Below are 25,485 nucleotides of genomic sequence, written 5' to 3' on the forward strand. Positions count from 1 at the left end.
GAGGAAGGATATAATTAGAACCTGACTTAAAAAAAAAAAAAACACCAGAATAGCTCAAAAGACCCCACTAAGAGAAGGACACTGAAAAACAGTCAATCCATGCATATCCAGAACTCAGAACCCAGAAATTTCACTGACCAGTGTCACTGACAAATCACATAAAGACGTTTAAGCCTCAGCCTGGGTGTTTTCCCCCTAGCTCTTTTCATACTTAAGCATTTACTACATTGCAAAAGGCAATTCTTTTTGCCCGCACTGCTGCATTGTCTTCATTTGTTGTGTACTGATTCTTTTGTAGGCAACAAAACAAAAGTTTGAGGAAGCTGCACTTCAGATATATACGATTATGGCTGATTTGCATTGTTGTATGGCAGAAATTTGTAAAAATATATATATATAATATATTTAAATAAATGAAGAAAAATAAATAACTGTGCTTCCACCTGATGGCGTCACCGTGAAAAAGCAGATGATTTAGGCTTCTGTTAAAGGAACTAATAGAAATTCTCTATATGCTTTGCTTGGAAGTCCTGCCCTCAGCATTGGTCACTAAGGATGATGTTGCAAATGAATGGGTGAAACCTGGCATCTCTTAAGCTGCATCCTGTTGGCTGCTTGAGTCCTGATGGGCTCCTGGAACAGCACCATCAGTCCCCAGGGGACTCCAAGCCCTCCTGCAGTCAGGGAGGATTTGCAGTAATGTAAAAATTCCCCATGAGCCGGGCTCTGATGAACGAATAGACAGAGAGCAAGGATGTACTTGGATGAAGACCCATAAAACTCATGGGAAGTAACTCTCCCATGATAGCCCCCAGCTCATTTTGACTAAATGTTGCTAAGTCCATTTGCTTTTAGTCCATTTGACCATGTTTTGTTTTGCTAAGTTATGAGAGAAGACTCAAAGGCACAAAAACCTTCTTAATTCCACAAAGAGGATAGGTTAAGATTTCTATTATTTTAAGGAAGAAACTCTTTTTTCTGGAAATGTTTCTCTGAAATGATGATGGGAATCCAGGGAAGAGATTTTGCTATACAACATGTGCTTTGCTCCAGCTTTTCAGAAATATTGGGTTAGCCAAAAGTTCATCTGGGTTTTCCCATAGGATGGTGCAAAAAAACCCAAAAGAACTTTCTGGCCAACCTAGTACCTCTAACCAGAGAAGGCAATGGCAAGCCACTCCAGTACTCTTGCCTAGAAAATCCCATGGATGGAGGAGCCTGGTAGGCTGCAGTCCGTGGGGTCGCTATGAGTCAGACATGACTGAGCGACTTCACTTTCACTTTTCACTTTCACACATTGGAGAAGGAAATGGCAACCCACTCCAGTGTTCTTGCCTGGAGAATCCCAGGGACGGGGGAGCCTGGTGGGCTGCCATCCATGGGGTCGCACAGAGTCGGACATGACTGAAGTGACTTAGCAGCAGCAGCAGTACCTCTAACTATACAGCAAGATCAAATCAGGCCTGCAAAGACCCAGAGAGTCACAATCAATCAGAGATGTAAGGACAGGGCCAGCACTCCACGTACAACTGAACATCCCTGATAGAACATCTCTTTCCTGAACCAGAAAATAAATGCCCACAGATGCACTTGGTGGTTGGCACTGGGATCCATTCACCATACAGCCACCATTAAATTATCATCTTTCCAACAAGACCAGCAAGACAACAGGACACAGCTGTGTTCAATTAGTCTGCAGGCCAAGCAAACCTCTCCCTATCAGGGTCTTCATCTGTCTCTCCCAAAAGACACCCTGCCCCCATCCTCTGTTTCCTTTTAGTTGGTCTTTACTTCATGTTCTACACAAGAATCCCCAAAGTCTACCACTCTGGATCCGTTACACCTGGGATCAAGCCGCTTTCCAGAGGGGGAGAGTGTGTGTTGAAAAAACAAAATTAGGGGACGTTCCTGGCAGTCTAGTGGGTAAGACTTCACCTTCCAATGCAAGGGATGCAGGTTCAATCTCTGGCTGGGGAGCTAAGATCCTACATGCCTCGTGGCCAAAAAAACCAAAACATAAAACAGAAGCAATAATATGACAAATTCAATAAAGACCTTTAAAAAATGGTCCACATCAAAAAAAAAAAAAACCTAAAATAAGAAAGCTTCTTTCTGGACCTTCGGCCAAGGCAGGAAGGTCACAGCCAGTTTGGGATAAACTCCTAGGGATTTAGAGCAGGAAAGAATCTTAAGGATCATCAAATGCAGTCATTTTCCAGAACTGTTTAAGGATAGTGAAACACTTTCCCCCATTGAGACTATATGTAGAAACCAGTATGTAAAAGAGAGAAAAGAAGCTGTTATAGCCAAAAAATGGAATGTGATTTGGCAATATAATGCAACGAAATAGTGATACATGCTACACTATGGATGACCCTTTCAAATATTATGGTAAGTGAAGGAAGTCAGTCACAAACAACCGAAGAGCTAAGTCCATAGAGACAGAAGTTGATTAGTGGTTGTCCAGGGCTTGGTGGGGGACAGAAGGACAGCATGGAGAACCCCAAGGACAGAGGAGCCTGGTGGGCTACAGTCAATGGCGTCAAGAGTCGAACACGACTGAGCAACTAAGAGTTTCACTTTCAGAGGGAACGGAGGTGATGATTAAGAGGCTCAGGGTTTCTTTTAGGGTGATGAAAATATTCTAAAATTGATAATGCTATTGGTTGCACAAATCCGTGATACACTCAAAGCCACTGAATTACACAGGGTGCACAGGTGAATCTTAGGGTGTGTGAATTCTGTCTCAAAAAAGCTGTTTTGAAAATGAAACAGAATCATTTTCACTGCTCCCCCAGTCAGGGCCTCCCCTCTCACCCAGCTCTCTCTAGGGGCCCCAGAGCCACCTCTGCAGACCCCTGGAGGTCTGTGGAATGTGGTTTGAAAAACCCAGATCTGGTTCAAGTTTCCATGCCTGAAATGTAAGCCAGGATGTGAATCCAAGTCTTTTGACTCCAAGTCTTTTGACTATTTTCAAGACCCTTCAAACCCAAGATCTCTGACGTGTCCTGGCTCATCCCAGGGGATGGGGATGGGGGTGGGGGGGTGGAGATGCTGTGGGCCCCAGTCTCACCATCCATGTCCAAGCGCTGCATGATGATGGCCAGCTCCACCTCACTCGGCATGTACCCCAGAGAGCGCATGGCCATGCCCAGCTCCTGCTTGGAGATGAAGCCATTCCCGTCTCGGTCCAGAACCCGGAAGGCCTCTCGGATCTCTATAACAGGAAAGCAGAGAAAGTCCAATGGTCACAAGGCATGGTTGACTGCAGGGGTCCCCCGCTGGGAACTGAGCTACGCATGAGCGGTGGGCCAGCAAGTAAAGTTTTATCTGCTGCTCCCCATCGCTCACATTACCACCTGAACCATACCTGCCCCTAACCCCACCATCCACGGAAAAATTGTCTTCTGTTGTCAAAAAGGTTGGGGATCACCACTCAACTGCATCGAAAGGCAACTGACTGCAGAAAACTCCTAATTACTTTACAAAGAGTGATGTGTCAAAACCCTTTAACCCGATTAAAAAAAGGGGGTGGCCAAAAGAGGAAGAAAAAGAGAGAGAAAAGAGCGGGAGGGAAGGGGGTAAAAAAACAAACAGTTTGGAAGGAGGAGATAACTAGCCCTGAGCAGCTAACATAATGTAGTGTTGTGTTAGTCGCTCGGTCGTGTCTGACTCTTTGCGACCCCATGGACTGCAGCCCTCCAGGCTCCTCTGTCCATGGAATTCTCCAGACAAGAATACTGGAGTGGGTTGCCATTCCCTTCTCCAAAGGATCTTCCCAACTCAGGGATCAAACCTGGGTCTACGGAATTGCAGGCAGATTCTTTACCATCTGAGTCACCAGGGATGCCCAACACAAAGTAAGGGGTGCACAATTAGACACCAGCTGGGAACTGCATTAGCCATGGACACTTGCCAGCAAGGCTGAGGTTTCTCTTTCAGCGGGGATGAGACGGAAGACAGTGACCTCCCAGCTTGGGCTAGGCAGGAAAGGAGACGGAGAGTCCCCGTTGCGGACTTACACTCAGCTCCCTGCTGCCACAGGGCTGTACAGAAAGCTTTCTCAACCTCCCAGGAGGACAGGATTAAGTATCCTGCTGTTTTTATTTCATTCCTCTAATTTACAACTGTTTTATGGCTATAAACAACCTCAGATCAATAAGAGTGTCATAAAAGCCCCAGAGGCATCTTTAATCACATTCTCTGGGGCTGGCAGAGAATTTGACTCTACCATCAAGAAGGCCATTTCCCCCAGCAGGCGGACGCCCATCCTCTTACCCCCCACCAGAGCTGCTCTGCTTTCCAAACCCAGAGTCCCTCCCTCCAGACCCCTGATCTCTCTTCGCCTTCTGTTCATCGTGGGTTGGCTGAGCATTTCCTAACACCTCACACTCCTGTGAGGCATGGGAATTCGATTTGAGATCACAGTCTGGAGATGAGAGGTACGTCAATTGTATCTGAGCATCATACATGGACAGCTTTGATTTTTCATCAATAAATCCAGTGTGACCTCAGCTGCGGCAGCTGCCAACTCATCGGGGCCATTCAACAAGCTGCCTTTACCTAAGGAGCATGGGAGTTAGGACTGCGGAGAATAAAGACAGTGATCTGCCTGGCATCATGGTTCCCCTCCAGAGACCCACACTCCAGGTAGGAAGATAAGATCCAGTCAGAAACTTGCAGGAACTCTGAACTAATGCAAGACATCGGCCCTAACCATTTACAGTTGTCCCTTGGTATTGGTAGGGGATTGGTTCCAGGACCCTGTGACTATCAAAATCCATGGATGCTCAAGTCCCCTAATATAAAATGTACAAAGTGGAATTGGGTAGCTAGACCATGTATCCATGGGTTCAGCATCCACGAAGGACCAACTGTAGTTACCACTTCTCTAAATATCTACCTATCCTCCCAGCAAGCACATTGAACCCTGACCCAGGCAGGCTTTTCCTTTCCTCTTTGCATTAATTTCCTATGGTTGCTTTAATCACTCACACAAACGTAGTAGATTAAAGCAACAGAAATTTATTCTCTCACAATCTGGAGGCTAGAAATCTGAAATCAGGTGGTAAAGAACCCTCCTGCCAAAGCAGGAAATGTAAGAGACACAGGTTCAATTCCTGGGTCAGGAAGATCCCTTGGAGGAGGGCATGGCAACCCATTCCAGTATTCTTGACTGGAGAATCCTACGGACAGAGGAGCCTGGCAGGCTAAAGTCCAAAGGGTAGCAAAAAGTCGGACACGACTGAGTGATTTAATATGCACGCTCGGACCAAAATCAAGATGAGGACAGACTGCCCTCCCCCAGAGGCTCCAGGGAAGATTCTTTTCCCACTTTTTCCTACAAGTCTACTTTCCTTGGCTTGTGGCCGCAAGGCTCCAATCTCTGCCCTATGGTTACCTTCTCTTCATCTGTCTGTGATCTCCCTTTGCCTGCCTCTTAAAAGGACACTTGTGCTTGCATTTAGAGGCCACCATATAATCCAGGATAAACTCTTCATCTCAAGATTCTTAATTTATTGGCAGCTGCAAAGACCATTTTTCCAAAGTAACATTTATAAGTTCTAGGCTTGGGGATCTGATTCCCTTTGGGATTGTTTTTCAGACCTCTGCACTCTCCCAGCCAGTGCTTCCATCTAAAACACCTTGACATCCTCTTTACCTGCCCAAATCACATTGGTCCTTCAAGGCCAAGTCAGAGGTCATGTTTTCACAGCAAAGCCCTCACTCACCACAGCCAAGTTATCTCCCTCACTACTGATTGGTCAGCAGGACATTTACTACTGCCTCATGACACCTAGCCCATACCACCTAGAAATATGAAGAAATCAAGGTGCCGAAATCATGGCTTCTGTGAGCTACAAGTGCCTTGTACATTTCATTCAAGGCTGTATGTTCCCGCCTATGTGCTGAAGGAGGCGCTAGACAGACAGCTGTTCAATGGATGATGATTCTGAACAAGGAAGCACCAGATATCAGCAGCAGATTCATTATCGATACTAATTCAGCATGTTGGATGAGTTCCATGAATAAATGTGTGCTCCAGCAGAAGGAAGACTAGTCTGGGAGTCAGGACCTTGGGCTCCCGGCCAGGCGTATTAGCGAATTAGGTCTGCAGCCAAACCCTGAGGCCTTGGTTTGTTCATGTGTAAAATGAGCCAGGTTGGCCAAGAGAATCCGTGAGGTCCTTTGAGCCCCTTTCTAAGGATCTGTGGACATTGTTACAGTATTTAAAAGAAGAACAGGAAGCCTGTGTTCTTTTTCATACCCTATTAATCTGCTGTTCAAACACCCCTCTTTTTTCCACTGACGATACAGAAAACATTTTAGCCCTTTCCAAATTCTGAATTAAGGGGTTTGTCTGCATGTTTAAACTTTTCTCATCAATGAAACATGCCCAAGATTATCTGAAGCGGCCACATGTTTTCCAGCCACATGTCAGGTGGACCTAAAACAGTTTACAGCCAGTGCTCAGCTTGAGGTCATGGCACACGGCACTCAAGAACACCAGGGCAGAGGTCATGCCTCACTTGGCCCAAGTCCAGACACTGAGGGTAGGGGGATGCAGACGGAGGGTCTCCTGAGATGGGAATCAGCTCACAAAGAAGTCCATCCAGTCCCCATGATCAGGGGAGGCCTGTCCCTCAGCCTCAATGTCCCCATCTGAAAACTGGGTCGGGCTGGATCTCCTTCCAGCCTCTGTGATGGGGTTTTACAACAGGTCTGACACAAACCGTGCAACAGTAGAAAATGTCAGATGATGACAGGGTCCCTGCTGGGGTTGCAGGTGGGCCAGCCTGATGGCCAGCTGCAGGCTGAGCCCTGCCCCTGCTCTCTGGACCACTTCCTTCCCAAGGCACCATCTCCTCTTCCCATCCCTCTGACTCCATCCTCAACTCTGGGCTGACGCTGTCGCACTGAAGGATGACCCCCTTCTGTTGACAGGGCCTGGCCTCACCCCTGTGGTCCCTCTGCATGCCCTAGATCTTACCAGTGAAAGAGCCTGCATCCTGATATTAGCTACTCCAGAGGGCTTGGTTAGAGATGTTTGAGAACTTGACCTGGAAATGAGGGCCTTGGTGGCTACGCCCTAAGTTTCCTCGCCTCTGGACTATTGGATTTGGTAACTCAAACCTCAGACAGGGGTCCCTCCAGAACTGCCCTGCTTGAAGGAACATGCTCCTTCGAGGCCCCAAATCCCCATGGTTTTCCTGTTTGCAATATGCATCCAGGCTGGCCCTGCTTCAGCCCAGGACAGGATGGAGAAGAAACAGCTCAGCTTGGAGTTCTGTTTTCTTTGGCCCCAGGTCAGTGGGACAAAGTCATCCTTCTCTGTTTGCTCCCAAGGGGACTTTCCCGGCAGTTCAGCGGTTAGGACTCGAGCTTCCACTACAAGGGATGCAGGTTCGATCTCTGACTGGGGAACTAAGATCCCACCTGCCATGTGGTGCCAAAAACAACAACAACAACAACAACAAAAAGCTGGAGCTTTGGGGAAAAATCAACAAAATTAATAACTCTTAAGAAAGAAGCAATGAATTATTTTTTTAAAAAGAATATCTACTTCTGTTGTGTGTGTGTGTGCATGCACGCGTGCACAGAGGCAGACAAAGCTCACTAACTTTTTTTCTTTCAAAATAATAGAAGGGGTGAGGGGGAAAGTACAAAACTAGAAATCCATACTGGGAGCCTCTGGAGATTTAATCTTTCCAGTGAAGGGAAAGCCCAGGAAACGAGAAGCTTATTAGAAGGAAATGGGTCTTGCAGTCTGAGACATGTGATGTGTGCCTCATTTTGTTTTTAATAGCAGAACAGGGTGTGAGAAATGTGCCCATAAAACGGCGGAGACATGGGAGCAGGCCGGATCTTTCTGCCGCCGGCTGCAGACAGCCAGGGTGCAGCACGAAGGGGCTCTGGCCACCTTCCACATCCTCAGGAAGTGGAGACCACAGATCAAGTTTTCAGGAACAACTCAGTCACATGGTGTGCTTTCTACTGGAATGTATCCCCTCTTTAGGCTAACGTCCCTTGTGCTCCAGAGTTATATAACCATGCTGTGCTTTTGGACTTTGATTTCCTTGCAGTCTCACGCAACACCAGACACCACCATGGCCAATTCTACCCCCTCTAAGGCACCTCTGTGGACCACAGGAGGGACACCTATGATGGTCACAGGAGCCTGCCCAACTGTCATTGTGCACAGCACAAAAGGTAACATAGTAAGACACTTCTGAAAAAAGGAATCCACCCTCTGCCTGTGGAATCTTCTAGAATCAAAGGCTGCACTCCCACAAGGATCTGGGCCTCTCCTCCCTGGAATGAGGCCAATGTTCTCAAGCCAAGCAAGGCCTGGGATAGAAATGGTCCTGCTCGAGAGACCAAGAAATGTACAGTGCATTATGCCAGCAAATCTATTTTCTTCAAAATATCTGGAGCCACCACTGGTACCTGCTACATTCTGACTCAATGCCCTCTGAGAACCATGCTTTGGTTCCATGATGCTCTCTAGGGTCATAGCCAATTCAGGCAGGAACAATGGTGGAGGCACATCAGTCAAGCCACCCAAACAGAGTGTGTGTCAGATGAAATCCAGATACCAGGCAGAGTTAGTATTTATCTGCTAATGGTTTAGCTTTGAAGAATCAGCTGAAATTCATTGTGCTAACTGACAAACTCAAATCAGTAATGAAGAACAATGTTTCCTATCTCAGTCCTCATTAGCTTGAAATCTGTTTATTATCCACAGAAAGGTATGTTGGGAAACACTGGGGTTTTAACCACAAAATGTGAGGGCTTTACAAATGAACGAGATGCCTTCTCTTGATTCACATCATCACTGGAGAGATACAGCTCAGTAACGTTAGACAAGCAATTATTAACTAGTAACACAAATGCCAAAGAATTGACATTTTTGAACTGTGGTGTTGGAGAAGACTCCTGAGAGTCCCTTGGACTGCAAGGAGATCAAACCAGTCGATACTAAAGGAAATCAGTCCTGAATATTCACTGGAAGCACTGATGCTGAAGCTGAAACTCCAATACTTTGGCCACCTGATGCGAAGAACTGACTCATTGGAAAAGACCCTGATGCTGGGAAAGACTGAAGTCAGGAGAAGGGGATGACAGAGGATGAGTTGGTTGGATGGCATCACCAATGCAATGGACATGAGTTTGAGCAAGTTCCGGGAGTTGGTGATGGACAGAGAGGCCTGGCATGATGCAGTCTACGGGGTCACAAAGAGTCGGACATGACAGTGATTGAACTGAACTGACTGAACTGAACACAAACGCACCAGAAAATATAAGATACAAGTCTGGAGCTCTTTATTTGGAAGAAATAATAGGACAGGGGCTGAGCCAATGACAAAAGAGATTTAGAAAAGTTTCCCCTTTTCAATGAAAAACAACAAATGCATATGTAGAAATGGTTAATACAACCATTCATTCACTGAATAGTTGCTGCATAATTATTATATGCCAGATGCAATCCTGAGATATACAGGAAGCCAAAGAAACTTTCCAGGCTCTGAAAAGCTTACATTCTAGTTGGAGAGACAGAGGGTGACTAGATATTCATAATAGAGAATGACAAGCACAATAATACAAGTCTACATAAATCTCATGGAAGTCCTTCCTTAGAATAGAGACAGCTCTGTGAAATCATTTGAATCTTAAGGCCACGGAGAGAAAGGAAAGGAGGCTGAGTGGGGAAAATGTACCAAGAAGGGTATGTTGAACATCCTGGCTGCACAGTGGGTATAGAAACATTGAGAGACAAAGGGGAAGAAGTGTGCTAAGAAAAGATGAAAGAGCCTTAGAAGCCACCCCAGCTTTACCTTGTAGGCCAGGGGCTGGCAAATCTGTCTGTGGCCATATCTGGTCTACCACCCTGTTTGTCAATAAAGCTTTATTGGAACACAGTCATGGCCATTTTCTGACATACAGTTGTCCATTGTCGACTGCTTTGGGACCACACAAACAGAACTGAGTCATTGGGATGGGGAAGGTTTGGCTCACAAAGCCTAAAATGTTGACTTTGGCTTTTTAAAGTTTGTTGACACCTGCTGTATGTCACAGAGAGTTCTCAGCAGTTCTAAATTAAAAAGAGAGAGAGAGAGAAAGGATCAGATTGGCTTGTAAACCGAGGGCTGGCAAAGACTCTGGTGACAAGGAATGAGAAGCAGAGCCCTCACCTGAGGCCGTCACAGAGGCTAAGTGTGGATAAAGAACCTAGAGCTGCCCCTAGAGCTGCTGGGAGGGGCAGAGAGACTCCTGAGTGGTCAGGTCAGGGCACCTGAGTGTCCCCAGGTTACGAGAGGGATGCGTTGATGATGATGCTGAGGATTCTGGTATGCCTGATGGAGTGAGCAATGACGATATTAACTGGAGAGAATTCAGGAGGAAGCACAGGGTTTCAGAGAGGGGAGGAACATGGTATTTGGCCACTTGGAGTCCAGGGCCCTGAGAGATACCCAAGCAGTCAGGTCTGGTGAATACACAGAAATACAGGACTAGCCTTTGGAGATGGTCATACTGAAAATATGATGAAGATGGAACATAGGAACAGAATGACCACAATTGCATAAAAAATGCTAGTTCAATCCCGGTGCGGGTTTTAGTGCGAATGAGTTCCAATTTCATCGTAATCAATCAATCTGCAAATACAACTAACTGGTTTCAGTAATTAGGGAATGACAGAGGTGAGAGCTGAGACAGCAAGGCGGCGGGGCTCTGAAGGAGGAGGGAAACATGCTGGGAAGAGGCAGGGATGCAATGAGGAGTGTCCTGCATTGAACAGTGCTGGTGCCAACAGATGGGGGCAAGATAGGGGTCATGATGCTGCTTCTTTTAATTCACTTTTTAACCTGGCTTTCTTGGTACATTTAAAAGGGGGTTAAAGGAGCCTCCTTGTGACTCAGAAGGTAAAGAATCCACCTGCACTGCAGGAGACCAGGGTTTGATTCCTGGGTTGGAAAGATCCTTGGAGGAGGAAATGGCAAACCTATTCCAGTATTCTTGTCTGGGAAATCCCACTGACAGAGGAGCCTGGCAGGCTACAGTGCATGGGCTGCAAAGAGCTGGACACAACTTAGTGATTAAACAACGAAGGATCCTCACTCCTACTTATTTGCTGTTTGAGATGTGATTGCATTCATTTCAATAAATGCTCATTTATTGACTGTTCCTTCCTGAGACTATAAGAGTATCTGGGATCTACAGTTAGAATTCAGGGTTGAGCACGGCTCCTGTAAGTTCCCTGGCCAACCCCCACCCCGCTCTGGCTCATCAGGAATCACTGTTAACCCTGGGGGCAGGCAAGAGGCAGTGTCGGAAAGGAAAAAAAAAAAAGACATTTCAAAGGCACAGTGCTTGAGGCTGGTGGGACAATGGTTCAAGGTTTATACTGTGGATCCCTGGTGTCACCACACTCCTGGCCTTTCTCCTTACCTCAGGGCTGAAATGATATCTTGAATTCAAAAATCAAGCCAATTCCCTCCCTAGCTAGCATTTGGAAAGAAAAGCTTGTCAGTAATTTACTAGGTGGAGAAATTACAGACCGAATAGGTCACGAAAATTAATCATTCTTTCCTAACATAGAGCAGCAGAAAGCCAGGGGCATTTTTAAGGGTTTAGGAGCTAGATCAGAGTTTATTTGTCCCCAAAGTTTACATCTCCATAGATTAAGCTGAATTGATTTTAGCATGCCAGGTCCGTTGAAGCTAATGGAAAATTCCCCAATAGCAAAAGAACAAAGCAAATGAGAACTGAAAGGAACAATGAAAGCCCATCTGGACCATGGGCACCCAGTGGTGGACTGACTGCCCAGCACGGATGAAAGGAGAGCCATTAAACTGATTTGAATATGGATGAGAGTGAGCATTGTCAGAGGGTCTCTGTACTGAAAAACAGGGGGATGAGTGAAGAGAAAGGAAGAGGACATCAAGCAAGGCAGCAGTTTTCTTTGTCTTGAGAGGTTCTGGACTTGACCTCTGGAATGGGGACAACCCCCGTCAAAAGACTAGAGCTAGACCTGCAGAGGAATGCTACATTTTCTAGTTCCCAGGTGGCTCAGTGGTAAAGAAACTACCTGCCAATTCGGAAGACACAAGAGAGACGGGTTCAATCCCTGGGTCGGGAAGATCCCCTGAAGTAGGAAATGGAAACCCACTCCAGTATTTTTGCCTGGAAAATTCCATGGACAGAGGAGCTTGGCAGGCTACAGTCCATGAGGTCACAAAAGAACTGGACATGATGGAGTGCAACACATTGATTGATGCTTTTTACAAAAAAAGCCTCCAAAATGTATAAAGGAAAATAATTCACTGGCAAGCAATAACCATTGTTAATATATATTAGACTGCTTTATTCCAAACTTTTTAATGTACAAATATTCTTAATTAAATTGGGATCAAGCTCTCTCTAATTTAACACACTGTCATTTCAATCTTCCATATTGTTAAGTAGGCTTTAAAACATCATTTTTGATGACTGTGTAGTATTCCATTAAATCGTGATAGCCAAATTGGTATCACCAAACTCCTAGTGTGGGTCATTTAGATCACTTCTGATTTTAAATAATGCTGCAATGGAAATCTTTGTACATAAATTTTCATGCATTTTGATGATTATCTCCTTCAGATGATATCCTAGGAACAGAACTATTAGGTCAAAGGCAAAAACTCTTTTAAGGTATTTAATAGATACTGCCAGATTGCCCTCTATGATTTGTTTCTATTCATACCACTTCTAAAGGAGATCAATCCTGGGTGTTCATTGGAAGGACTGAGGCTAAAGCTGAAACTCCAATACTTTGGCCACCTCATGCGACGAGTTGACTCACTGGAAAAGAGTCTGATGTTAGGAGGGATTGGGGGTGGGAGGAGACGGGGACAACAGAAAATGAGATGGCTGGATGGCATCACCGACTCGATGGACATGAGTTTGAGTGAACTCCGGGAGTTGGTGATGGACAGGGAGGCCTGGCGTGCTGTGGTTCATGGGGTTGCAAAGAGTCGGACACAACTGAGTGACTGAACTGAACTGAACTGAACTGATACCACTTCTGACATCAAATGTGTCAGAGTTTTCCCCACACCAACTAATTCTCCAGTTCTCTGGATACTAATCTGTTGTCCAGTGATTTAATCCAATTCTGACACTAACTACTTAGAGTCAGTGCAGACCCTGAAGTTTAAGCCCCGCCCCCCAAAACTGTCCTCACTTTAAATGTCAGTCACAAGTCTAGGTCATCTGGACTTATGATCACCTGGCTATAATGTCAAGGGTTCCTACAAGTCCTCTTTGGATTAAATAATTTGCTAGAATAGCTCACAAAATTCAGAAAAGTTCTTTATTTACATTGACTGGTTTATTACAAAAAGTAGAACTCAGGAACAGCCAAATGGACGACACGCATAGGACCAGGTAAGGGAGGGAAGGCAGGGGTAGTGGTTGCAGAGCTTGCATATCCTTTCTGGGCTCACCACCCTCCCAGCACCTTGATGTACTCACCAATCTGAAAGCTCTCCAAACCCCATCATGTAGGGTTTTTACTGGAGGTTCCATTATGGAAGCATAGTTGATTGAATCTTTGGCCACTGGCAACAGAATTCAATCTCCAGACCCTCTTCTCTCCCTGGAGGCCACTGAGTGAGTGAAATATGCTCAGTCGTGTCCCACTCTGTGCGACCCCACGGACTGGTGCCCGCCAGGCTTCTCTGTCCATGGGATTCTCCAGGCAGGGATACTGGAGTGAGCGGCCATTCCTTTCTCCAGGGGACTGTCACTTGATGGGGTTAAAAGTTCCAACCTTCCAATCATGCCTTGATCTTTCTGGCCACTAGCCCCCATCCTAAAGCTATCTAGGGAACTCAGCCACCAGTCATTTCCTTAGCATACAAATGACACTCTCATCACTTCAGAGGTTCCAAGGGTTTCAGGAGTTTCGGGCCAGGAACTAGGGAGGAAGACCAAATACATATTTCTTATTATATCATAATATCATATTCTCCAAAAAAAGGCAGTATCAGTCCTTACCATCCTCCATTTTCATCATTTCTATGCATAGAAACCCGATTTTCTATGAGATACACCTTTCATCCTATCATTCTGAAGTTCAATATCCAGATGATTATAAAGGAAGGCTTCAGGAAAAGGGAGACAATTCAGATATTGTCTCAAAAAGACCTGCAGGGTAACTGCAGGACCCTGAGTGGACCCCACACTCAGCACAGAGCCTGACCCAGAGGATGTGCCCAGAAAACACCCACACTCGTGGCTGAGATGAGGAAACTAAGGCTCAGAGAGAAGAAAGGGGCTCCCGTAATATGAGAGGAGCAGGGATAAGAGGGCAGAGAGCTGCCATCCTGGCTTCAGGTCAGAACTGTTTCCAGGGCAGGATGTTGGGTCGTTCCTCTGTGAGGAGATGGACCAACTCCCACAGCCCAGCAGACTAGCTGCATCTGGGAACAAGCCTGGTGCTTCTCCCCAGAAGGAGTTATTTCTCACAAAGACCCATTTCTCCCACAGCAACAAGCACCTTCTCAGGGAAATAGCTCAAGGCAGAAAATAGGCATCGTACCATATGGCACATTAGGCAGTATTGCATGGATCTGCAAGCAGCAAATTGAGTGGAATTTATCTGTGAGCAACATGGTAATAATCAATATAATTAATTTTTCATTAAGTCACACTGTTCCTAAGCTGAATATTTTGAGATCAGAGACTAATCAGCATCTGAGAAAACAAGATCACTCTGTGGATTTAGCACCGATATGGTGGCCAGAAGAGCAAGATCCAAGTTCCAGAAATAAACCTGAAGCAAGTTGAATGGAGAGAAGGAGAAGGCCTCTCAGGCACGGCTCAACCCTCCCCTCCCTGGGGTCTTGAAAATCCTCTGGAAAAACTAAGTTTATCTTCATATTGTTCAATTCAACTCAACCCAACAAATATTTCTTGGGCACCGACTGTGTCAGGCAACCTTCTGAGTGCTGCTGGAGACCAGGCCACAGGAGACCAAAGTATAATAGCAAAGAGGGGACTTTCCTGGTGGCCCAGTGCTTGAGAATCCATCTGCCAATGCGGAGGACACAGGTTCAATCCTTGGTCAGGGAACTAGGATCCCACATACTGCAGGGCAACTAAGCTCGTGTGCCACAACTACTGAACCTGAATGCCCTAGAGCCCATGCTCTGTAACAAGAGAAGCCAGCACTGCAGCTAGAGAAAGCCCGATTGCTGCAACTAGAGAAAGCCCACACACGGCAACAAACACCCAGCACAACCAAATAAATAAATCTTTTAAAAAATAATAATAGAAAACAGGACATCAGTCAGGCAGAGGTGGGGCCCTGACCGAGGCCCCCAGTGGGAAGGAACTGTGGAGGATGGCCTAGTGGCTGGGACTCTGATTCTTTTTCTGGCTCTCACAAAGCATTATTCTAGAAACCAAGTCTTTTCCCTGACCTCTGGAATCTCTCCTAGGCTGAATACAGAAAATAACTTTCTAACAGAAAACTAACAACTAAACCCAAGAAGCTGAAGCTCCAATACTTTGGCCACCTGATGCAAGGAGCCAACTCATTGGAAAAGACCCTGATGTTGGGAAAGACTGAGGTCAGGAGGAGAAGGGGATGACAGAGGATGAGATGGTTGGATGGCATCACCAACACAATGGACATGAGTTAGAGCAAACTCCAGAAGATGGTGAAGGACAGGGAAGCCTGACATGCTGCAGTCCATGGGGTCACAAAGAGTCAGACACGACTTAGCAACTGAACAACAATAAAATCCAAGTAAACAAGAGGGGCTCTTTTATGGTTTTGTTTTTTAATGAGGCAAAAATTATTTTTAAAGGCAATACAGCTTTGAATTTTTCTGTGTTTTATTTTTGTTTTTTAAATTTTGTTGGAGTATAGATGATTTACCATTTTGTATTAGCTTCAGGTGTAAAGTGATTCAGTTATACATATATCCACTCTTCTTTAGATTCTTTTCCATATAGGCCACTACAGAGTATTGAGCATAGTTCCCTGTGCTATACAGTAGGTCCTTGTTGGTTATCCATCTTATAGGAATATATAGCAGTGTGTACATGTATGGTAACACATTATTGATTGGCCATGTACTATGTCCTGTCAATAAATGCCACAGGTGTTTCAGTTCAGTTCAGTTCAGTCGCTCAGTCGTGTCCAAATCTTTGCGACCCCGTGAATCACAGCACGCCAGGCCTCCCTGTCCCCCTGGTCAATAATGTGCTAACTGCAGGCTCCTGATTTATCCCTCCCTCTTTTTGTTTCCCCCTTGGGAACCATAGTTTGTTTTCAATATAAGTTCTATTTCTGTTTTGTAAATAAGCTAATCTGTATCATTTCTAATTAGATTCCACATGTGAGTGATACGATATTTGTGTCTGGCTTCCCTTAGTATGATCATCTCTAGGTTCGCCCATGTTGTAATACGGCTTTGTTTTGATTTTATCAACCCAGGCTTAGTGAAAAGACTTGCAGCAGCCAGTGCACAGACTCAGGGAGCCAAGAAGGAGGCCTGGGGTGGCTCATGGAGTGGACGCAGGAACCTCCATTGTGACCCAAATGCTTCTGTTCACCACCGGGAAGGGCGACCGCTAGGAAGCCCAGCACCCAGTCCACCCTTCAATGACACACGGAAGTGGGCTACAAAAAGACAGTCAAAGAGCATGTCAGGGACCTTCAGAGCAAAATACCTATGGCAACATCACACTTGGTTATTAAAATTGATGCCTCATAGCCACTCCCTAGCCAGGGAAAGCCAAGACAGCACATAGCCTTTTTAATTCCAATTCACAGTAACAAATGCATTGGACATCATGACAGATGTGTAATATAGTTGTAATATACCCAGGGGAGGTGTATGATTATATTAGGTTGAACCGTACAAAATTGCTTTTATATAGGTAAAAAGAAAAAAAGGTCAAACAGCGGCAGTTTATTCTGGCTCCAACTACTATGTAAAAGATAAATCTACTGTGTGTTTACTAGTACCAGGCACTGCTCCGAATGATCCTTGTCTATCAAGCTCATTTATTCCTGGCAACAACCCATGGATGATTGCCCTTCAACTCAGGCCATGTGGTTCTCAGTGTCAGGGCAGCGATTTGAGTGCACTCCTAAACTTCATTGTTGCTGCTAAGTCGTGTCCAACTCTTTGCAGCCCCATGGACTGCAGCACGCCAGGCTTCCCTAAACTTCATAGTCTACCTCTTCGAACACATGCTTCCTGAAAAGTACACACCCTTCCCACCTGTGACATATTTTATTTTCTAGTCTATTTATTTCTTCTTATTTTTTTTCATGCATACCCCAATCAGCAAGTTTGATCTCCCACCTCATGCATCGTTCAGGTCCCACACTTTGAGAAGCTCTGCCTTTGCCCTTGTCTGGGATCCCCAGAGCAGCCTCTATGACTCTCTGGGACGATTTCAGACTCTCCCTAGCAGCCTCCCAAGCTCCTCCTGGGATGCTCCGGGCGTCTCTCTATCTCCCCTTAATCAATGCCCTCCTCCCTCATGGCTGCTGTCTTGGGACCATATCATTTCCCACTTCCGCACTGACCAGTCAGCTCTCATTCACTGCCACAAAGCAGCACAGCTACCCAGCTTTGTACCCCTGTCTACTTAACAGACATTTTTCTTGGGTCCCAGAGGGATGTTACATTCTGGAGAGTTAGAGGAAAGTCTTTGTTTTTAGAACCCCCACAGGCCTAGCAATCTTAAGACTCAAGACTTCCCCAGTGACAGGTTTAGTTTTAAGTCTGCTGCTGCTGCTGCTTCCAAGTCGCTTCAGTCGTGTCCGACTCTGTGCGACCCCACAGACAGCAGACCACCAGGCTCCGTCGTCCCTGGGATTCTCCAGGCAAGAACACTGGAGTGGCTGGCCATTTCCTTCTCCAGTGCATGAAAGTGGAAAGTGAAAGTGAAATCGCTCAATCATCAGCGACCCCATGGACTGCAGCCTACCAGGCTCCTCCATCCATGGGATTTTCTAGTTTTAAGTCAAAAACCTTCCAATTGTGCCTCCAACACCAATCTACTGCCTGCCCCCACCCTCTGCCCCACCTGTAACAACCTCACAGGGTGTGAGTAGCTTTTGGCAAGAAAAAGCTCTTTGCAGGAGGCCTCTTTGTCTTGTCACCAACCTCAAACCAGGCTCTTGTCATCTCCAGGCTCTAGCACTCCTTTCAAATCTCACTTTGCTTTTTTTTGGCCAAATCTTTTGGCATATGGGATCTTAGTTCCCCAACCAGGGATCAAACCCAAAGCCCTTGCAGTAGAAACTTGGAGTCTTAACCACTGGACTACTGGGGAAATTCCTCAGATCTTTTGATCACACAATACCTTGCCTAACTCAGGTTCCTTCCATAGATCAAAGAGGTAGAAATGAAGAATAAGTAATTAACAGATGATCAGAGAGTTTCTCCTTCAATAATCTCATGAACAAATTATGTGAACAGGATAGGATCTAAAGAATACTCACAAGAAATCAACAGGTCTGCACACAGTGGGGGTGACCATGACTCTAACCTCCCCTATCCCAATGATTGACTGAGATTACTTCCCTTTTTCCTTTTAAAAGCTTTCATGGAAGACCAGACTCTACGGAGGTGGTTTTGGGGGACACTGAGTCCACCATCTCCCCAGATTGCCAGCATTCTGATTAAAAGCAACTTTCCTTTATACCAACATTCATCTCTCTCACAAGTATTGATTTTTTTGAGAATCGAGCAGCCGGACCTGAGTTCAATACCAACATTAGGGATGAGATAGAAGCAGGCAGATTCTGCCGGCCATGGGGATTTACCAGTTTTACAGACCAAGCCTGACAAAACAAGAGGACAGTGATGGTCACACGTGTGCAGCCTGACTTGCTTGCTCCTAATTATCCATATTCAGTGTCTTGTGCTAGAGCATCTCCAGCACCTAAAACATGGCCCCCAAAACAGGCTCAGCCCATGAAATAAAAATCCTCATACAGTCATCTTCCTAACAATTCATGGCACTGAGACGCAGGGCAAAATGACAAATGGTGGCAGTTGTAGGAACTGACTCGAATTCAGGAAAGAATTCCACTTCTGTTGTGAACTTTTTCAATTTTAACTCTTGTCAAACCTGTCCTTCCTTTGCTCACTGGCAAGGGTGCACGTAAACACAGCCCAGTCCTGTTTCTCATATGAAAACTACAGCTGCCCCAGACTTGTTGCCTAGAGAGAGGCTGTTGTTGTCATTCAGTTGCTAAGTCATGTCCAACTCTGTGCAACACCATGGACTGTAGCCCGCCAGGCTCCTCTGTCCATGGGATTTCCCAGGCAAGAATACCGGAGTGGGTTGCCATTTACTTCTCCAGGGGATCTTCCTAGAGCAGGGATCGAATCCGAGTCTCTGGAATTCAAGACAACATGAGGGACTTCCCATGTGGTCCAGTGGTTAAGAATCCTTCTTCCAACGCAAAGGACACTGGTTCAATCCCTAGTTGGGGAACTAAGATCCCACATGCCACAGGATGACTAAGATGGAGGGCTACAACTAGGGAGCCTATGCACTCTAGAGCCAGAGCACTGCAACTGCTGAACCCATGCAACACAATAAAGATCCCACATGACGCAATGAAGATCCTGATGCAGCCACTTAAATAAATAAATATGAAAAAAAAAAGATAATGTGAGCCCAAGCCCCGCATTGAACTGTGCAAAGAAAAAGACAGGTTTAGACTGATTCAGACACTTGTGAGAAGTACAAGGAGCAACCCCCTCCATTAGCTCACCGAACTCCTGCACACCTGTCCATCCCATTGCTTCTTACTCCACTCTGCCTTCCTGAGCATGGATAAAGGGCCTGGATATGAAAGGAATTGTTCTCCACTGCAGGTGACCCATTATCAATAGGAAGCAATTTATTTGCTTAAAATTTCCAACTTGCTCATTTTAATGTGCTGGTTCTCTATCAAATTAAGTCTGCACCTCTGAAAAGGCTATTTGCAAAGCCTGGCACTGGCTCCAGCTTGGGAAATAAAACTGAAATCCGCTGAGGCAGACTGATCCTGCGCCAACCTTCCAATATTACAAGGGCAGCTCAGGAAAGGGGAGAAATTGCTTTAGGAATTCTACCCAGATGCTAAATCCTAAGGGAGTCACAAAAGAATAAGCCAACCATTCCAGAACACACAAGTGCACACACATGCACACACAGATCATTCCAGATTTCTCTTAAAAAAGAGGTAACCCGGCTGGCAGTCAAGGTGGAAGCTGAGGGCCACATCTGGCCATGTGGCTATTCGGATCATGGAAGCGAACAGTGTGATAAAGGAAACATTTCAATCCATGGAGGAAAAGAAAGGTGGCTTCATACCGAGTGTTGCAACAATCAGCTGGGAACTTGGAAAATACTAAGTTATAGATAAACTTCACACCATCTACCCAAACCTACTTTTGAGAAATTAAAATATAGAGGGAATGCAAACTATAATAACTAAACAGCAAAAGAAGTTATTTCTAAAGAACTGAAGGTTGGGAATTCCTAGTGGTCTGATGGTTAGGACACTACTGGTTAGTCACTACTAACCAGTTAGTTACTACCAGTTAGTTACTAACCAGTTAGTTACTACTGAGGGCCTGGGTTCTAATCCCTGGTCAAAGAACCCCATGAGTTATGCAGCATAGCCAGAAAAAAACAAAAACAAGGGAGGCAGATCGATGCATTAAAAAACCAGTAACTCAACCTAAAAAATAAACCAAGATGAATCGACATATGGCAAACAAAGGGATCATTGTGGATATGTAAAAGGTTTTACTGGAAGGGCCCAACAGAACAACGGAAAAACACAAATGACTTGTTTCCAAGGGGAAAAACACAGACAGTCCCAAATCATATAAAACCAAGTTCTATCTCATTATTAATTTTTTCACTTGTGGTACTTTTCACTATTAATTATTTAGCACGAGTAGAACCATAATACACCATGCTTTGTCTATTGAATTTATACTCAGCCAGTAAGGATTTGTTGGTGTCCACCATGTGCCAGCTATGTTCTAGAAGCTAGGCTTTGATAGGACCACGCAAAGATCCTTGATACCATGTACTTGTATTCCGAGGGGGTGGGGAGGAGACAGTAAAAAACAGGCCTTTTGTAAATGAGGTGTAGGAAGGCGATAAGTGGTAAAAGGGAGAGGGAACAGCACTGCAGAACTGGGCAGGGAGGGGGAGAGGGGGTTGCAAGGAACAGGCTTGTAAACACAGAGGGAGGGTAACTGAGGTGCAACAAGAAGACATTTGAGCCAAGGCTTCAAAGCAAGGGGTGTAGCCATGGGCTTTCGGGGCAGCAGTGTTTCAGACAGAGGGAACAGTCAGGACTGAATCCCTAGGTGCCTGGAATGCTGGGAGGCTGGCCTGGGGGTCAAGTGACAGAGGTGGGATGGAGTGTTGAGGGGCATGGGATGCAGGGAGAAGTAGCAGGGAATACTGGAGAGAGCAGGGTGGGAAGGCAGATCATTAGGCCCTTGTAGGCCATTGTCAACACTTTGGATTTTACTTTGAGTGAGGAGGGAGCCATAGAGGTTGTTGAGCTGAGGTGTGATGTAGTCTCATCTGTGTGTTAAAGGGATGCCTCTGTCCAAAGAAGACATACAGGTGGCCAACAGCTGCACAAAAGGAGCTAAAAACACACTAATCTTCGGGGACATGCAAACCTAGACCACAGTGAGGCATCACCTTGTACCTGTTTGGCTGGCGCTCACCAAAAAGACAAGGGGTGACAAGTGTTGGCAAGGACGTGAGGAAAAGTGACCCTTGTGCACCCCTGTGCATGCAAACTGTGCAGTCACTATGAAGACAGTATGGAAGTTCCTCAGAAACCTACAAAGAATAGGAGACTGGGGTTTGTCGATGCAATCTATTACCTTTAGAATGGGTAAACAACAAGGTCCTACTGTATAGCACAGGGAACTCTACTCAATATGCGATGATAAACCATAATGGAAAAGAACATGAAAAAATGCATAAACGTGTATAACTGAGTCACTATGTTGTACAGCAGAGATTGGGACAACATTATAAATCAACTACACTTCAAAAAATTGCGTGTGTGTATATATATATATAAATAATTATATGTATATAATTTTTAAATCTTTTTAAAAAAAACCTTAAAAATAGAATCACTGTATGATATAGCAATTCCACTTCTAGGTATATAACCAAAGGAAATAAAATCACTTTCTTGAAAAGATATCTGCAAGTCCATGTTCACTGTAGCATTAGGCATAAAAGTCAAGCTATGAAAACAACCTTAAATAAAAAAAGAAATCTTGTCAATTGTGATAACATAGGTGGACCTTAAGGGCATTATGCTAAGTGAAATGTCAGAGAGAGAAAGGCAAATAGGATATGATCTCACTTAGCTGTGTAATCTAAAAAAAAAAAGGCAATCAACTTGAATTCATAGATACAGAGAACAAATTGGTGGTTGCCAGTCAGGTAGGGTGGGGGCAAAATGTGTAAAGGTGGTCAAAGGGGAAAAATTTCCAGTTATTAAGAAAATAACCCATAGGGATATAACATATAGCGTGGTGGCTATAGTCAATAACGCTGAATTGCATATTTGGAAGTTGCTATGACTGCAGCCATGAAATTAAAAGACGCTTGCTCCTTGGAAGGAAAGTTATGACCAACCTTGATAGTATATTAAAAAGCAGAGACATTACTCTGCCAACAAAGGTCCGTCTAGTCAAGGCAGTGGTTTTTCCCGTGGTCATGTATGGATGTGAGAGTTGGACTGTGAAGAAAGCTGATCGCCGAAGAATCGATGCTTTTGAACTGTGGTGTTGGAGAAGACTCTTGAGAGTCCCTTATACTGCAAGGAGATCCAACCAGTCCATTCTAAAGGAGATCAATCCTGGATGTTCATTGGAGGGACTGATGCTAAAGCTGAAACTGCAATACTTTGGCCACCTCATGCGACGAGCTGACTCACTGGAAAAGACTCTGATGCTGGGAAAGGTTGGGGGCGGGAGGAGAAGGGGACGACGGAGAATGAGATGGCTGGATGGCATCACCGACTCGATGGACATGAGTTTGAGTGTACTCCGGGAGTTGGTGATGGACAGGGAGGCCTGGCGTGCTGTGATTCATGGGGTCGCAGAGAGTCGGACACGACTGAGTGACTGAACTGAACTGAAGAGTGTAGATCTTAAAAGTGCTCATCACAAGGAAGAAAATTCTGTAATGATGGTGACAGATGTTTTCTAGATGTACTGCGGTGATCATTTTGCAATATATACAAATATCAAATCATTATGGTGTGTATCTGAGACAAATATACCGTTATATGCCAATTATATCTCAGTTTTTATAAAGGATGCCCCTGGCTGCTGGGTTGATAACAGACTGTGGGGATGACATGGGAGCAGAGGGAGGATGTTGCAGTGATCCAGCAGGGAGAGCAAGCCAGGAGGGAGAAGAGGTTCTGGATGGATCTGAAGGTTGAGTCTACACCAGGATGCCCTGAAAGATGAACGGAGTATGGGATGGGAAAGGAGAGGAGTGGGAGAATCCAAGGTTTCTGGCTTCAGCAACTCGAAGATCGGCTAGATCCCCTTGATGGCGTGCCCAGAATTAGCAAGACAAGATGGTGAAAGCAACTCTGCACCCTGCTGGTGGGAGTGCAATCTGGCTGCCTCTGTCTGCAGGGCAACCAGGCAGCATGTGATAGAGATGCAGACGTAGAGAACGGACTTAGGGACACAGCGGGGGAAAAAGAGGGTGGAATAAACTGAGAGAGTAACACTGACATATACACAGTGTGCATGCGGGTGCAGTCACATTGGTCGTGTCTGACTCTTTGCAACACATATATACATTGCTGCCATTTAGTTGCTTCAGTCGTGCGGACTCTATGCGACCCTATGAACTGCAGCCCATCAGGCTTCTGTGTCCACGGGATTCTCTAGGCAAGAGTACTGGGGTGTGTTGCCACCTCCTCCAGGGGATCTTCCCGACCAAGGGATCGAACCCTCTTCTCTTATGTCTCTTGCATTGGCAGGTGGATTGTTTACCGCTGAGCCACCAGGGAAGCCCCATACATACACTGCTGCTGCTGCTGCTGCTAAGTCACTTCAGTCGTGTCCGACTCTGTGTGACCCCATAGACGGAAGCCCTACCATGTGTTAAATAGCTAGCTAGTGGGAAGTTGCTGTATAACACCTGGAGCTCAGCCCTGGTGCTCTGTGATGACCTAAAGGATGGGATGAGGGGATGGGAGGGAGATTCAAAAGGGAGGGGATATATATACACACACACCTATGGCTGATTTGCATTGTTGTATGGAAGAAACCAACCCAACATTGTAAAGCAATTATCCTCCAATTACAAAATTTAAACATGGATCTTGCTTGGATCCTAAATAGAGCAAATCTTAAATGGCCATTTTTGAGATACATAATATAGAAGTAAATGGATTTAAGTTAGAGAGCTACACTGATGGGATTATGGATGAAATGATTATGGATGTTCCTCTAAAATACTCCAGGAAAAGATGCAGGGGGCAAGGGTGACAGAATAAATATGACTGGCAAAATGTTGAAAATTCACTGAAGCCCAGTGGGGGCTATTTCAGGGTTTACACTCTCCTCTCTGTATTTCACCGAGATTGATGATTTCCATAATAGAACTATCATAAAGGCATACATATCTTTAGACCTAGCAATTCCCTTTGTGGAAATTTAGATTTGTGTATACAAAGATTTATTTACAGAGTTACTTATCACAGCCTTATTTTTACTAATAAAGTGGGAAACGACAAAAAATAGAGGCAATCTATTTAAATAAATGATAAAAAATCATTCGATTGGAAGCAGTAGAAGGATCAGAAATTTGTCTGGATATGGACAGAAATTTAGTATACAATAAGAGTGACGTTTCAGATAAAGGGGAAAGGTGGATTTAATAAGTAATTTTAGGACCAGTAAGTAGATATATGGAAAAAATTAAGCATGAAACTATACTCCACACTTTATACTGAAATATAGTTCCAAAGAACCAAAGACTAAATACGTTAAGATGAAGCCATAATTATAAGAGGAAACAAAACATGAGGAAATTTTTTAATAATCTGAGTGAATAACACTATATTTAGTAGGAAACAAACACCAAAAGCCATTAAATAAAAGACTGACAAATTCTAAGTAAAAATTTAAAACTTCCACACGGCAAAAATCACTGCAAACTAAGTCAAAAATCAGAAACAAAATAAAAATATTTGCAATTTATATTACAAATGAGGAGTCGATTCCTTCACATTTAAAAATGCTGGTATATATCAATTTAGAGGGCTGTGATTCCATACACAAGGAGGGTACCTGGTAGCTCAGACATAAAGAATCTGCCTGTAGCAAAGCAGACCCGGGTTTGATCCCTGGGTCGGGAAGATCCCCTGGAGAAGAAAATGGTAACCCACTCCAG

At 45.0% G+C, this 25,485-nt stretch overlaps 1 protein-coding gene across 1 annotated transcript in view; it reads right to left on the reverse strand.

Moving 5' to 3' along the window:
- The window catches only part of CALN1 (calneuron 1), a 453,922-nt gene that overhangs the window by 233,917 nt on the left and 194,520 nt on the right, over positions 1-25,485 (reverse strand). Inside the window, exon 3 of the mRNA XM_088832959.1 lies at positions 3,074-3,217. Coding sequence (XP_088689085.1) covers positions 3,074-3,217 — 144 coding nt within the window. The remainder of the gene's footprint in view (positions 1-3,073; positions 3,218-25,485) is intronic.

Source organism: Moschus berezovskii, chromosome 27 (assembly GCF_049115385.1).
Source record: "Moschus berezovskii isolate FMDL1 chromosome 27, NW_MosBer_1.0, whole genome shotgun sequence".
Taxonomy (NCBI): domain Eukaryota; kingdom Metazoa; phylum Chordata; class Mammalia; order Artiodactyla; family Moschidae; genus Moschus; species Moschus berezovskii.